Source organism: Pteropus medius, unplaced genomic scaffold (assembly GCF_902729225.1).
Source record: "Pteropus medius unplaced genomic scaffold, Ma_sr-lr_union100, whole genome shotgun sequence".
In the NCBI taxonomy this organism is placed as follows: Eukaryota; Metazoa; Chordata; class Mammalia; order Chiroptera; family Pteropodidae; genus Pteropus; species Pteropus medius.
Window position 1 is genome coordinate 5,305,973 of NW_024356333.1, and position 16,328 is coordinate 5,322,300.

The following is a 16,328-nucleotide window of genomic DNA, read 5'->3' on the forward strand; positions in this document are numbered from 1 at the left end:
ACTCTAATAATTTAACATTCTTATAAACCTAAAACATAATAAATGAGATTTAGTTTGGCACACCTTAGTCTTAGGAAACACTTGTCTTTTATGATTATTTTTTATCATATGCACAAATTACCTTTCAATAATCTCTTCTAGAAATTCATGAGAATTTTACATTACATTGATTCTCCTTTAGTGTCTACAAATCACCTACTTAACAATAAGGATAATTGCCTCAAATCTTACAGATCCTCTCCTTTCTGTTCTAGAAAAAAAGATAGAATTATTTAAATCAGTTATAAGACTCCTGTTTGGGTTTTAAGATCATTTTATGTTTTTTGTCCGACCCTTTTATTTCTAGAATGTTCTTCTTTCTGAAGAAGATAGGCTAAAATAAGAGTCAAGGGCTCCTTTCTCTGTATTATAGGCTGACACTATAACGTCTGCCTCGAGGGGGCCATTTCTCTTTCCCCTGCTCTTCCTGTTCCGAGTTTGGTTCTATTAGTGTCGTTGCTAAGTGTCATCGTTGCTATTGGTCTTTGGCGTGTCTTGCAGCACTGAATTTCTCCTGAGCGGCACACTTGGAGATGTTATCCTTGCAATTCCCGTGTGTGCCTTCTTTTAACTTTCACATCTTTTCAGCTTCTCAAAATCTGAGCTTGTAGCTGCATTGTTGACTCCTGGGCGACCTCGTCAGTTCTTCCTTGTCATTCTCTGTGACTGCACCTGTAGAATTTCACTTTGGGTAGCTCCATACCCCTCTGGGCCTTCCTCATTTGGAAGGATCGTGTGCTTCCCACAGTTAGCTCGAGCTTTCGTTTTGGTTTTGGTTGGAGTGAGGGAGCGAAGTCTCTGTATGCTGGCGCGCCCAGGCCGCTCCCCATGAGATGGCAGGAAACACATTCCAGCATTCCCCCTCGCTCACGTCCCCACACCACCCCCAGCTTCCTGATGCCATCCTCCTCTCCAGGAAAAAATCTCTCTTCCTCCGATTTAAGCTTTCGCCATCACAGACTTGCCACTAGATGGCAAGCTACCACCAGTTTCATTGCGGCCTTAATATTCTGGTTGTTTACAACGGGCAAGGCCTTGCATTCTTCAAAATGCCCTAAGATCAGACTCAAAGATATTAAGTCCTTCGAGTTGTAGCTTGGTTTGCAGTATAACATATACGATGTCCGGTTACGCCAGAATCGCAGGTAAGCAATTTTTCAGTATAAGGATGCTTCCTGCAATATTTGTGTCCTGCATTTTTATTTATGCTAAATCTGGCAACCTTGGTGGTAGCGCTTTGCAGGGACATCTGCATTCGTGATAGCTTCTCTGTTCAAGCAGAGATTGTGCAGGAGGCAGCCTCCGTATCTCTGCTCAGCTTTCCCGTGGTTCAGGCTGCTGATCCGTCCTGGGTCCACTGCGCGTTCATCTGGTCCTCTCCTCCCTCCTGCCATTTATAACCCTCATACAGACTCCACAGTCGCCTGAAAAAAGGCTCAAAAATCTATTGAATTCCTATTATATTTTCTGTTGGCTAAAATTTTCATATTATTAGTTATTTATATATTTCTGAGATCGTCCATTAGAATTAATTTTTAAATGTCTATTTTAACATCACTTGCATAAATAGAACACAGAAAAACAGGCTGCAAAAGATAATTTGGCTTTTGTTGATTCCACTCCAAGTCTTAAATGGTCTTTACTAATTAAAAGTCAGTCTGATTTCCTGGAAATGAAGTATCTCCTTCATTCACTAAGAAGTGCTGTTATTTTAGTCCACAGGGACGGTCTGGGAGATTGAGGGTTCTTATATGTGTAATTTATTTTATACTGTTCTTTTAAAAATACCCTCTCATTCGAGTTTCATCACGAAGTCCTGAGACATAAAGGCAGATATTCATTTTAGCATTCAGTGGAGATTTACAGGCACCCAGAGTACTGGGTGGACACAGAATAATAAAATGAATTTCCAGCTCTCTGGGAACTGACCGTCTCGCTGGGGAGTCTGACAACACAAACGGCCAGTCGCACTACAGGAAGGCAACGCTGTGCAGGGCCAGCCATGAGAACAAAGTGCGGCAGGAGCCCCGAAGGCACGGCAGCCACGTCCGCTGGGGCTGAGGACGCTTCAGAGTCCAAGGCATGACTTATAAAGGAAGAACGGAATTGAAATCAGCGGAGGAGAGAGGAAAGGGCACTGCAGGCAGAATAGGCAGTGTGCACGGGGCCGTGGGGATGGGGATGATGATTACGAAGCTGGGCGTGGCGGACCCGAATGCAGAAGACGCCAGTGGAAGGACCGCAGCTGAGGACGAGCCTGGGGAGGGAGGGAGGGAGGGAGAGCTGAGAAGTCTGGGCCGTAGTCTTTGGGCGACTAGAGAGGCACCGGTAGTTTTAAGTTATGGGCATGCCTGGCTCAAAATTGTTTTAGAAAGACAAACGGAAAATAAGATCGGAGGGCTTAGAGGGGAAGCAGGGAGTCACGAGTGGGCTGCTGAATAAGTCAAAGGGAGAGGCGGGGAGAGCCTAGAGCTAGGTAACGTAAAGCGAGGAGGGGGTTGAGGAATGTTTAAGAGTCAAGATCGGTGTAACAGGATAGAAAATTAGCTGAAAGGGATCAGAAAGAAAGGGAAGAGGACAAAGATTTGAGTAACCAAGAAATGCCGTTAATTAAGAAAAGAAATGATGGGAATGGAGCAAATCAGGGGGAAGGGAGATCGCTTCGTGTGTGTCAAGGCTGAAGTCCCTGTGGTTACCTGGGTGGACATGCCTAGGGTCTAGCAAACAGATAAGGGCCAAAAGAGGTTACTGGGCCTCCTCAGCATGGAAAATGCTATAGCCGAGGTAGAGAGACCACGCAAAATTTCTCAGGCAGAGCACATAGCATTAAAAAAAGTGGTCTTAGAATGGACTCGTGGGAACACCCACAAAGGAAGCGAGACTGGGAAGGAGAAAAGGTGGAGCTGAGGGTGACGAGGACTGGCTGAGTCGGGGTGAAAAGAGCTGGGAGCACTGCCGGGCAGGGGCAGGGGCAGAGCCCGGCCGGGTCAGTGGGTCCGGAGAGAAGGTCGGACCAATAAATAATTGTGGAATTATATATAATCACCCCAGCTGACAGAGGAGGACGCTGAGGTTTAAATGATTTCCTAAGAACGCCAAAACCAGGTCTAGACAAACGTCTTCTAAGTTTGTTTTCCACTTCACTGAATGCAGATAGAGTCTTACTTCCTAAATGCTAATATATCATTTAAAGAATGGAAAGAGTCTGAATAAGCAAATGGCTATTTATGACAGCCAATTTTGTTTGTTTTATGAGGTCATATGAGGAACTGAAATTGCCTACTTACTTTACCCAGAAATTGGTCCTCAGAAAATTATTAATGATGATGGTAACCATTTATGTAGCACTCATTGTGTAACTAGCTCTCTAGTAGGGCATTTCATTCCACAGCAACCCTATAAGGCATTAATCATTTGACAGGTGAAAATCTGAGACTCAGAGAGGTTTAAGTATTTGCCCAAAGTTACAAAAGACACAAATATTGGACAGGATGTAAACCTATGTCAAGAGGTGTCAACTTCAAGAGGAGACAGTCGAATCTGAGGTCGTCGCAGCAGACTCCTCCAGAAAGACTGCAGGAGAAAAGCATGGGAGTCGACAGGCCGATGGAGAAGTCACCCCAGTGCCCAGGACAGAGGTGCTGAGACTACATTCGCAGTAGGGGACGGAGCGGGGCGAGCTCAGGGACAATGCCAGGCAGAATCAGCAGAATCTGATGGTGTGGGTGGGGCGGAGAGAACGTCAAACCGACTCCAGGTTTTAGAGCCCGGGCACCTGGGAGTATGGTTCACAGGACACGGAACTCCACAGGGTTGGTTTCTGCTTCATCATCATGGCTTCTGCCTCAGCCTTTGTTACCTTCCCATTTCCTTTCTTGGTCCCCTTACCTTGGTCAAGTCGCCTCAGGTGCATTCCTCCTGCCCTAGTTTTATCATCTGGGGCTGGAATCTCCACCCGCAGAGGTTCCCTGGCCCTTTCTGGTGCACTTTTCCCCTCACGGCCACTTATATCCCCCCTTCCTCCCAATTCCTCGCAATGTGGTCCCCCCCGCCCCCACCTGGCACCCTTGCCCCAGTCGCCTTCCAGGACTGAGGCCCCTTCTGAGCCGTCAACAACAACAAGCATTCCCTGTTCCCAAGCATTCCGTTTTGCCCACTTCTTCATTTCATCTTCCTGACCATTATTTATTTTAGCTTGACTTTCTGTTACTTCCTATAACAATTATTTGGATTGGTGAAATCAGATGCTTTTAAGCATACTCAGTACGCGCAAAAAAAAAAAAAAAAAAAAAAAAAAAAAAAATGTTCCCAGCACAAAGTTAAAGGACTATGTCAAAAGTTTTAAAAATAAATTTTATATATTCATTTTCCTTTTTTCCCAACTGCAAAATTCCTCTATCTTTCTTCCCCCTTTTATTTGTTAATGCCAGCGTTGCTTTGTTTCAAGGAGAAAGCCTAGTACTCTCTGCGTAAATTTCACCTTCTAGTCATGATCCTTCAGTCCTCTCGTCCCCTAAAGCTAAACAGCCACCTCTGTCTCTCCCCCCACCTCCCTTCTCCAGTCGTTTGAGGCCCTGCTGTGTAAGGATGACAGATGGCTGTGAAAACCACACCTTATCTTTGTTTCCAGTCTGTCACCTGGCCGAGCTCAATGCTATCACCAAAACTTGTTTATTAATTCCACAAGTGTCACTACCTGCTCCTCCCACTCTCTCAAAAATAATCTGCCTATCCATATTCTGTTGACTCAATCCTTGAAATTCATGACAAGTCACCTTCAACCTTATGTGGTGAGCACAAACTCAACAGATCATCTGCTTAAATCCTACAGGTGAACACCAGACTGTTCCAATCTGTGGTTTATAACTAACCGGCTGTGAGACATTAGGCTCACCATCTCCCCTCTCCAGGCTCCATGGTGACAAATGAGGGTGTCAGAAACAAAGATCCTTAGGGTTCTGTCAACTCCAACACCCCAGCACAAGCTGATCTCAGTAAGAAAACACCCTCGAACTGGCTGGATTTGTCCCATCCGAGTGTCCATTCTTTCTTTGCCTCCTGATTTTCCTCTTTAACCTGACCGTCTGCTTCTGTGACAGCAAGTCTCTCGTGCTAGACTTGTGGACTCTACCACATCCCACAGTCTGTCACTCTTAGCTGCGCTTTCTCCCCGGCGGCCGCAGCCCCTGGTCCGGGAGCAGACTTGGAACCCCGATCTCGGCGCGGCAAACTGACTCGACTCCGCTCTCCTGGATTTCCAGCCGCACTGTTCAGAGGTAATTGCCTCTCTGAAACATGCAGATAACTGCCAGGAAAATCCTTATCTGCTCTCCTTGCTCCTAGGGAACTCCTGGGCCAGACCCAGCCTCTCCTGCGGCGGGCTCTGCCCTCAGGCCAGTGACTCACGCTCCAAGCAGCAGGACCCGTAGTCACTCCCTGGGAGCGCCCTCCCCAGCATGGAGAAAGTTTCCGGCGCACGACTCAGCTCTGACCCAGCTCCCTTCTCCACTCTTGCCCTGTCCACCCCGCCCAGAAAGAATAAATATTGAAGCATCCACTCACCCGCACTCCCTGTGTCTTCCTGGGGACTGCAGCCTCATTTTTTGCAATGTCTTTAAGGGATTCTGCAGACTGAATGGATGCTTTGCCTGATCCTCTTCCCAGGAAGAGGCTGGAGAAATTTCTGCAACGTAACTGTCATTTAAAATGGGCGGATGGGAAGAAGTGGGTTGAAAACTATTAAGCAGAGAGAATGTTCGCGGTACATTTGAATCATGACTGATTCAGGCAATCGGTTTCTCCTGAGCTCATTCACTTGTAACCTTCGGCCCCTCCACACAGCTTAAGAGTTATAAGAGCACATTAAACGACAGGCATCTCCCGAGTCATGTTCATAGCAATTGTGGCTAGAGGGTCAGTGAATTGCGTTAGTGATAGAGCCAAATTGCCACCACCAAGGTATTTATGTAGAGGATTGAAAACCACGTACAAACATGCACAAATCTCAGTGACCTGTCTTGGCTGGGTGAAGAATGTTCGTGTCTATAAAGGGCCACTGTATCAAAATACTGGATTTCCAATTTGGTCTCATTCAAAGCACAAACTATTATGGGTAGAGCAACACGGGGCCCAGAAGGAAATGGGTCCAGAAAGAGGGGGAGGGCAGTGAATTTAATTTCTTTAGATTTTCAGACTTTTAAACAACTTCTCTGCCAAAGGCCAATTAAAAAAAGATCAGTCATCGTAGGGCCAAAATCCACTTTATCTTGTATCATGGATATAGAAGTTAAGAGATGGAAAACGAAATTAGGGAAAATAAGTACATCTCAAAGCGTAAGCCTTCCAGATACTAACACGTAGGCTGATCTTACTGAAATCATTTTAAATGACAGCGACGGAGCATGTCATGCATGATAAAAATCGTTAAGATCATAGTTAACCCTAAGTGAAAAGTTGATGGTGAAAACGAACTCTAAGGAACAGTTTCCTAAGCTGTGTGAGTAGGTAAAAGTGATAAAAATTCAATGTCAAGTGCACGAAGATAATCGTTCAGCACGTATCTAAGGATTTTAAGCTCAGAGCATGTCACATTTCGGAAAAGGGTCTCTAGGGCTGTTGTTGACGTCTCCTGAAGCCACTAACCCTGTGCATGGTTTTGCTTAAAAAACCAACAAAATCCTGTATATCTGTATATGCCTCAAATGCAGTTCTGTCCAAAAAGTGTTGATTAATGGTTGTTTTAATAAAATCTCATAAGAAATTGCTGTGTTTCTAAAACAATGATGTCAGTCAGGATTAAATTATAAATTGAGTCAAATTCTAGAAATCTGCAGAAGGAAGGGACAATAAGTGGACCTGCACCCAATGATCTGAAACCCAAAGTATAGAAAATTTAGTAATTCAGCTGAGGAGAGATTACTCAAATCTAGGTTTTATTTGTTCGATTTTTGGTTTTTGTCTTTAAAACCAAGGACCTAAAGACAGCCAAATATCTTTTGATTTCCCTGATTAGATGAGAATAATCCAATTAAATGAATACATATTAAATTACATATATGTATTTTAGGTGAGGCAACCCTTGGTTGATCTCACAGATTGCAAAGACCTTGTCAGCTTACAGTCCCTTATTTTTTATTTTTTATGCCTACAGCACCTGGTCTTCCTAGGCGGTCTCCCATCCAAGTACTAACCAGGCCCAACCCTGCTTAGCTTTTGAGATCAAATAGGCATATTAAATCTCTTAAGACAATTTTAGCCTTACAGAAGTCAGCTTCAGAGGTGCTCAGAAAGCCTCAGCAACTTCAAGCAAAAGAGCAGTCATTCAACCAAAATAATTATTTGCACTTCTATCATTCAGAATTTATTTTACCTCTCTGGGAAAACTTCCTAAAAAATATAAGATTGGATATAGCTCTGTTTCAGCCATATGGCCAGTGTTTAAATACTGGCTTGAATAAATAATTTGGATTATAATTATTGGTATCCCTGTTAAGAAAAACCAGTTGCTAGTTTACATGTAATATATACATATTAATGTATCATATATTAATAATAAAAAGCTGGCTTTACGAAAATGGTGAAAAACCTCACAGGAATTTTTCCAAAACCATCTCATGTTAGCTTGTTTAGTATTGTCAACCTATTTAGAATAAATTAACATTAGCCATCTTAATTATGATAGTGAGAACTGTTCTAAAAATTAAGCGAGCCGGACGTGGTTCCATAGTGTAGCACTTAGCACATCTGCTTTACACACAGAAGGTCCTGGGTCTGCACCCCAGTGGAGCCACAGTCCATGGTCTACGGCCATGCCACCCTGAACAAACCCAATGTCTGATCTCGGAAGCTAAGCAGGGTCGGGTCTGGTTAGTACTTGGATGGGAGACCACCTAGGAAGACCAGGTGCTGCAGGCATAAATAAAAAAAATAAAATAAATAAATTAAGCGAGCCAACTTACATTTTAGGATGAACTGAAAACCGCGTTACCAAAAGTGATGCTACCCCGTCCTATCACCATTCGCTGGATGTAGGACAAAGCCTGTAGTATTTTTCTTACCTTTGTAGAAAGCTGCAATGCAATTTTACTTTTGAGCCCCCCTAAGGATAAAACAGGAGTGGAATGGCCCGGGAAGGCTCTAATGAGCCAGCTTAGCGGACAGCCGCGCTGCTGCTGCACGAGGGTTTGCGTGAAACATAACGAGAAGAGGGATGCTCTGCCAGGAGACGGGCGAGCACACTGCCGAGCTGCATGGGACTCTGGCGGTTACGTGGTCCAATCTTGCATTTTATACTTAAGGAAACTGAGACATGGGCAGGCTGAGTCATGGCAGTGTGGTAACTGGGGTACTGTGTCCCCTGACTTGGATCCTAGGACTCTTTCCATGACACCATGCTGCTTTTCACAAAGGATGAAATAGCTGGGAAGACAATTCGTTCACAATAATCCGTGTCAAAACGTGAAATCATGAATAGTCCGGGTAGGATTCCCACATCCACCCAGCCTGTGCCTTAACTTATGCGTTCAATGAAAAAGAAAGTTTGAATGGGATTTTCATCACCCGTCAATCCCTTCTAATTTCGCATACAACCTCTGATGCCATAACGAGCAGAGAAAACTGCCCAAACTCTTGGAAGTCATAAAGCGAGAGTCGACAGCCGCCATAACCCAGGGGCCGTCTTGGTCTTTCACGCACCTAAATCGAACACTTTAACAGCCTCATGGAACTCCGTGTTCTGGACTTGTTCAGCACTTAAAAGTCTGAGGAGAAAACACTCGGAGAAGTGCCAAGTTTATTAGAGTGAGAGCATGTTACCCTCACGTTGCCACTAACGGATCCCAGGAAAGCATGCACGGACCTCGTACCAATAATTACGGAAAACCTTTGGGGCGGGAAGCTGCTTAGAGGTCACCAGGCCGACCCTCCCATCAGATGTATCTATTACTCTCTCTTAGACATCTCCTTGCAGTGGAAGTCAGATTCTGCTTAACACATGGCCACGATGGAGACCGGTTAGCTCTGAATCTGTGCTCCAAAGCAGAGAATGTGTAAGGGCTGTATGGCAGCAGAAGTCAAGTTCCTTGGTGTGGGCCCCAAGGGTCCCTTTTCATATGAGAAAATGTTTCCAGAGCCAGTGCAAAGTCCCTCAACCCCCCCGACCAAACTCGAACACAAAAAGGGAGGGCTAGGACAGCAACCGGTAGCTGGCTTTGGTCCTGGGGCTCTCACGAGGTCTAGTTCTTGGTCCGCGGAAGGCCTCTTGCAGAGTTACAGGGCCAGACCTCTCTAAGGACATCCTGTCCTCACGCTCAGGGGATTCCTCCCAGAGAAGAGCTAGGTCTGCCGTTCCACCAGCTGTAGCTTGGCGGTCTTCACTCGCTGGGCTTCCTTCAGGTTCTGTGCACGAACCTCTGCATTGGAGATGAACTCCACCTGCTGCACAGGGAACCAGCCTCGCTCGCCATCGGAGAGTCTCACGCCCTCCAGCCAGCCTAGGGGCACGGGGGAGCGGGGGGGAAGAATTACCACAGACACACTCACAGTAATTTCCCCTGGACCACCTTCCCAGAACCGTAAGGCTGAAGGGACTGCAGAGCCCTCGGCATGGGAAACCCAGCCTCTGTCACACCAACCCTGGCTGTTCCAGGTCCAGCGGGGTCTGCAACTGCCTGCTCCTGAGCGACCTCCGCTCTTACGAGTTGAACTGTGTTCTCACAAAATATATGGAGGGCTAACCCCAAGTTTCTCAGAATATGACCTCATTTGGGAATAGGGTTACTGCAGATGTAATCAGTAAAGTTAAGATAAGGTCATACTTGAGTAAAACGGGCCACTAATCCAATATAGATAGTATCCTTATAAAAAAAGAGAACTCTGGACACACACACACACACACACACACACACACACACACACAGAAGACAGGTAGAGATTAGAGTAATGCTGCCCCAAGCCAAGTCACACCTGGAGCTACCACAAGCTGGAAGAGGCAGAAGGGACCTCCCTAGGAGTTTCAGAGGAAGCATGGTCCTGCTGACACTTTGATTTTGGACTTCTGGCCCCTGAAACCATGAGAATAAATTTCTATTGCTAAAGCCACCAGCTCGTGGCGCTTTGTTACAGCAGCCCTGGGACACTAACTGGTCAGCCACCTGCCACGCACCACCCCAGCGCCCCGCCTGCTCTTCCGAGAGTCTCTCTCTTACCATCGCTGCTTTGCTGAGTCACCATCACCACGTCCGCCTTCTCTAGAGCCAACTCGTCATTCTCTCGGGGTTTGTAGGCTCGAAGGCACTGAACTTGTGGGGAGTCTTTGGAAGAGAAGAGTGTGAAGAGAGGTTAAGAAAGGCAAGTAAGTGGCTGGAACACGGAGGAGAAATTGCAGGAGGAAGCGGGGAGGACTTGGGCTAGTGGAAGTTTGGGCTTTTGAAAGTTACAGACAAAAGAGACAACTGGAAGTCTTCATCTTCTACTGGGGAACAAAATGGTTGACAAGGACATAGAAATACCAGCACTGAAATGAATCAAAAATTCTTTTTCTCCGGGAAAGATGAATTGAAAAACACACTGTGACCACATTTAACGACTCACTATTACAAATACACAAGACCCATCTTCCCTCTGAGACCCTCTCTGGGCCTTTAGTCCTCAGTGGATTCTCAACTCCTTTAAAACTGATTGCCCGGTCCAAACCATTTGCCCTTATCTAATTGCTTCGTGTATATGTTCTGGCTCTTCAACTAAATTGCGAAATGAGTCTGTGACTCATTCCTCATGTTCTTCACAGCACCGGAGGTGGGACGAGGAGAGACCTAACCAGTGGGGTTCCAGGTATGAGCTAAGAAGGCACTTAATCTCCTTTAGCTTCAGTTTCCTCATCTCCAAATGACTGGGTTGATCCAGAAGATTGAGGAAATTCTGCATTTCCTATATTTCTATGCTTTTGTGACTCAGGAAATTCCCACGGTTTTGAAGCTGAGATTAAAAAGCCTCAGAGCCCTCCTGACCACGGGCGTTCCGTCCCACACGGCCTTGCTGCTCCTTCTGCCTCACCGCCGAACTGGCTTCCTCGGAAAACAAACAGAACTCTGCTCCATCATCCGCGCTTTTAAAAAGCTCATCCTCCTCTGCCGTTCACAAGGCCAGAGAAGCGGGGAGGAAGAACGAGCCTTCCTTACCGCCCCGGGAGCTTACGCCCGGCAGATGGACCCCTCCGGGAACAAGTTAACTCAGCTTCCGGCCTGGCTCTCTACCTCCTCTTCCAAGCTTCCTTGCATTTGTTTGTGCTTTCGAGTCATTAGAGGCCAGTCTTCCTTTGAATTCAGTTCCGTTCTGGATATGAATTAGGGAATCCTTGCTGGAGGACAACTGCGAGGCTTATAGGAGACCCATAAATTCTAAGACAAGGAGCATGGACGCAGACACATTCACGACGTGTGGGTGTCTGTGGCCACCCAGGAGCACCCAGAAGCCTGGGCTGAGGGCAGTGGTCTCAGGTCACTCGATACAGGAGGGGGTGTGCCCAAGACAAATCCACCGTGTCGCTGTCCTCCTGTGACTCCCACTCCAGCCCTACTTTCTCCCATTTCCCGAGGCCTTCATGTACGTAAAGTCTGGGCCAGATAATAGCAGGATAGACTTAAGGAGACAAACATTGAAAAAGACCCAACTATTGTCCAAGGTAGGAGTAGACGGGGAGTGGGAGGCACTGCCATGGGAATGAGAAGCCGTAAGCGGATGCAACTCAGGTGCTCGGGCTCCAGCGGCCAGTCTCCCGCCCTGGACTTCTGGACAGAAGCGGTAAGTGGAAGCCCCCCGGATTGTCCCCCAGCCCTCAACCCTGCCGTCTTCTCTTCCTCACTCACCGCAACATTCCAGAAGGTCCAGCTCCTCTCGCGGCATGGCCAGGGCCGAGATCCATCGGAGCTTTTCACTTCTAAGAAACAAAGCAGGGTCACTCCTTCGACTGCGGTTCGGGGGGTGGGAGGGGGCGAGGAGGTGGGTTATGTAGGTCAAGGGGCGGAGGTGGGCAAGGAAGACACTATGAGAAGACTTGTCTAGTTCGACGATATCTAGGACACACGTCGATGGGACTCTGCTTGGTTGGAAATACGACAGGATCTTGAACTGTTTGTTAATGTGTCTTGTCACCCTTTATTTTTCCCCTTTTCTTTCTAAGGCTATCTCGTTAGTGGCATCTCATATCTTTCAAGTGGTGGCATAAGGTCGATTGTCAATTATAAACAGGTCCATTTTCCATTTGGGGAACTGTACTAAGCCAAATGTTCATCGCGGTTTAGATTCCCTCTATCACTCTGCATAATTCCTGACACTCCTCTGCCCACCTCCTTCCTACTAAACATCTCAGAGATGAAAATTATTCTGTAATCATAATTAGGTCAGGGAGATAATTCTAATTTTTTTTGTCATGTAATATAATTCAAGCCTAATTTGGTAATTATCTAAAGGTTTTGCATTATCTTAGCCTCTGCTTCTAATTGAGAAGCTTTCATTGTAATTGAGAGCTGACACTATTACTGTTCTAGAAAGATGCTGCCCAAAGCACTAAATGAAGAACAGGAGGCCGTTTCTGATTACTGTAGTTAGGTGACATTTTTCACACCACTCCCTTTCGTCCATAAGTAAAGACAGTCATTATTGATCCCACCCTGAAGTGTCTTCCAAGGGACAAAACTAAAAATTGTCTATAACGTAAGAATCCTCAGATTTTTAGGTAGCATGTCAAACTTTTTAAAGAAAAGATTTCTTATATCTTTTATAACATCGATAATAGCTACAGTCTTATAGCTCTTCATTATAATAGGAATTGTGTACCAGATTTTATAGGTATTTTTTAATACTCTTTGAAATACACATATCCGCAAATGTATTATTATTATTATTATTATTATTAAAAAGCTGAGCAAAATAAAGTTTTCGACACTATGGATTTCTACTCAGCAGAGGACTGGGTTGGAAGGTGGGAGCCAGGAGAGATGAAGGCACCCCAGAGCTTGTCTTATGCACATAGGTGCCCACCAGCCCTGGGCTCCGAGGAACTTCTGACTTATAAACCAGGCATTCACTGCTGGGTGTCAGTAATTCCACTTCTTTAGTTACCCCACAGCAGCCTGCCTCCTCTGTGGTGTCTCACAGACTTTGTCCTTCTTGACTAAAGGGTGTGAGACAGATACTAAGCCTTGGTAGTGACTCTGTCCCCTCCGCCACCCGGATCTCCTGGGGCTGTTAGCTCTGAGAGTTTGGGTTTCTCTATGGATGCTCCCCAGTCCGGCTGGACTAACTAAATAGTGCTGTGGCTATTTTCCGATCACAGTTCCTGCCTTGGTCCCACGTCCTTCCCGACCACCCGCCCAGCCCCGTCTCACTGAGTCTCCGTGCGGAAGAGGAACTCGGCCTGGGTGCCCTGCGTGTTGTGCAGCAGGAAGAGGCGGAAGAGGTTCTTGTGAGGTCCGTGCAGCTTCATTTCGCACTTTTCCCCGCGGACGGAGGAGAAGGGAGCGTGGTCAAACACCAGGAAGCGGCTGCCCCTGCAAGACACAAGGCTCTTCAGCCCGATCCTACAGTTGTCCCGCTTCGTCTCCCTTCCTGTCTTTGGGCCCAAAGCCCCGTCTTTAGCATTTAGAAAGTCTCATAAAAACCATGCGACGGTGCTAACTAGCTCTCAAGCTCCAGGGTCCCCAGGGATTTGTCACCAGCTTGGCAAACCACACGTCTAGTGCCACGGATACTTCAGCACTTTAAAGAGCTGAAGAGACAGAACCGATGCGCACTTCTCCGGCCCTGAGGACCAGAGAGCCAGGTCTGGAATTGGCCATGGACCTTGGGCTAGGAGGCTGAGCCTGGCCCAGAGAAGCCACTGCGGACCAACGGAGCCTATGACAAGCCGACGGGCTGCGTTTTGTTTCGTGTCTATAACATGGCACGGGCTGCTGTGTGCTCTCGTGACGTAATTCTCTCGCTTTGCATCTCTCCCTCTTCTCTGGGCCATGATCTGAACCCCATGGGTGGAGCCCCTGAGCCGGGTTCCTCTAGGAACACAACCCCTCTCTGCCCCTCTCAGTCCTTCCCTCTTGCCTCATCCCATTTCCCTCCTGTGCTCTGGCCTCCCATTCCAGTCACTGACTCTCGGGGCCGAGACAGCAGCAGACAGTCGTTGAAGAGGTGCAGGTGGACTGGACGTGTGTTCAGCTTCCTTCGCAGCCCTGGGGAGACGCTGAACTCCAGAGCTGTCAGCTCTCCACTCTTCACCAGCCAGCGGGACTGCGAAATGAGTGGGAATATCTACAGGGTGGGAGGAGACAGAGAAGGCGGAGTCACAGACAGGACAAGTGAGAGGCTTCCTCTCAGTCCTGCCCTCCTCACCACGCCCCTTCCTCACAAGTTCCCCGTGGACAATCACCTCTTCCCCATCCTCCCTCTTGCTCATCACCCATCCACTTAGGCTGTTTCTCTGAACTCTGCAACTACCACTGTCTCCAGCTGTGCAGCTCCCGCGTCCATAGCTCATGCTCATGAAAGGTGCCGATGGCCCAACCCAGAATAGTGACTGTAGGAGAAAGTTTAGACCTAGAAGCCTGAACTGAAGAAGAGATGGAAGAGCTCAGTTAGGTCGCGGGAAGGAAGAAGGCAGCGAGCATGTCGTGTGCCTTAGAAGTTAAGAGATTTGGGCACTTCTGACATCTGTTCTTTCTTGGATTATAGCCAGAGACATGAGAGGAGCAGCTGGCATCGTGCCTGGGAATGAGATTAAGAACTGGTATGGTCTGCTTGGAGCTGGAATTTATGTAGAGATAAGGGTATTGAACTGCCATCAATATGTGGATAAGGGATGTTCCTTCTCTTCCAGGAGATAAGAATGGCATCTGAGTTGGAATTTAAATGTGGAATGTCTATTTTACATCTGCTTTCGGATGGGAGGTTCTGAACCTAGATTTGGATTCAGTTTTGTAAGGCTTTGGTTAGACTAGATGGAGACTTGATACAATACTGAGTGGTTCAAGCACCAACAGTGTATCTTTATAAAGGCTTAGGTCTCTCTCATCTGCCATTTCCCAAATGCACACTCTGCCCCGCAGGCAACCACTGTTCTGGACTTCTCGTGTACCTTTCCAGAGCTTCTTGATGCATGCACGAGCGCACGCGCACACACACACACACACAAACACACACACACACGGCTTTGCACCCTACTTTTCCACCACAGGTAATACATTATAACCCACATGATCCTGTATCCACCCTTTTTCCCTTAACAATGTGTCATGGAGAATGAAGTAGGCATTTGGGCATCCCAGAAATAGGACAGAGGACGTGAAGAAATGAGGTTAGAGTCTGGGGCAGGGTGAGCACGCCGGCTCTGTGTGAGAAGGTGGCCGGTGAGGCTCCGAGAGACTCACTCACTTTGCACTCGAACTCGATCTTCTGGCTCAGGTAGATGAGCTCCTCTGTGCGACGCATTCTCTGCACGTTGTTATTGCAGTCTCGGATGAGCTGAGTGTTGAACGGGGCGAGGAAAGAGGAAGAGCACTGTGTTAGCGGCTCTGACCTTGGAGTCCCGCGTAAATCTGGACGTCGGGAGTGGCAGCCCCAGTCTTTGCGACCAGGCTTGAACTGCGTGAAGGCAGCATGGAGTTGAAGGTCTAGGGCTCTGGCCCAACGACCTGACAGAGCATCCCTGGGCCGAGTGAAAGGAAGATTTAATCTGGGGAATGTGAGAGTGAGGGCATAGCCCCTGGGTGCGCGCTGTGCTGCGTGCGGGTCGGGAGGCTGCGGGCCTGTGCGGAGGTTCGATGGCCGGGCAACCCCGCAGCAGGACCTTGTGCTTCCTGGGGTCACGGGCCTGAGCAGGGGACGGGTTCTCTGGGAGGGCCAGGGTGGGAATGGCGCCCGCTTACCTCCTCCAGGGCGTGGTGCGCCTTCGTGGCCTCTGCTTCCTCTGAAGAGCCAGGCTGTGTTCTCTTTAGAATGTTCTGTAGAACAAAGGGTAGACAGGAGCCAGATGAAAGAAGGGACGGAGAAACAGGAAGAGGCGATCGGCAGTGGGCTGAGGACGAAGTCCAGGAACAAAATGCTAGCAGCAAATCACCCCGAGGAGGAAGCCCGGCGTGGGCAGCGGGGAGCCTGCGCACATCGGCCGCAGGGTGTGGACCGGGGGCCAGCGGGACAGCGAGGAGGGCAAGGAGGGCAGCGGCACCTGCCATACCTGGAGCAGCAGCTTGAGCCGCGTGATGCGCTGGAAGGGCAGAATCAGGAAAGACTTGAGGGAAAGG

General features: G+C 47.7%; 1 protein-coding gene and 1 pseudogene across 1 annotated transcript in view; one reads left to right on the forward strand and one right to left on the reverse strand.

Annotated features, from left to right (window-relative positions):
- The first annotated feature begins 7,837 nt into the window (after window positions 1-7,837).
- On the forward strand, window positions 7,838-7,953 carry LOC120601591 (uncharacterized; annotated as a pseudogene).
- Window positions 7,954-8,264: 311 nt separating this feature from the next.
- The window catches only part of ARHGEF5 (Rho guanine nucleotide exchange factor 5), a 47,191-nt gene continuing 39,127 nt past the window's right edge, over window positions 8,265-16,328 (reverse strand). Inside the window, 8 exon segments of the mRNA XM_039861180.1 lie at window positions 8,265-9,530; window positions 10,245-10,349; window positions 11,904-11,974; window positions 13,425-13,586; window positions 14,183-14,340; window positions 15,460-15,549; window positions 15,954-16,028; window positions 16,262-16,328. The exon segment at window positions 16,262-16,328 is cut by the window's right edge and continues 252 nt beyond it. Of these exon segments, the coding sequence (XP_039717114.1) occupies window positions 9,373-9,530; window positions 10,245-10,349; window positions 11,904-11,974; window positions 13,425-13,586; window positions 14,183-14,340; window positions 15,460-15,549; window positions 15,954-16,028; window positions 16,262-16,328 (886 nt within the window). The 3' untranslated portion in view covers window positions 8,265-9,372.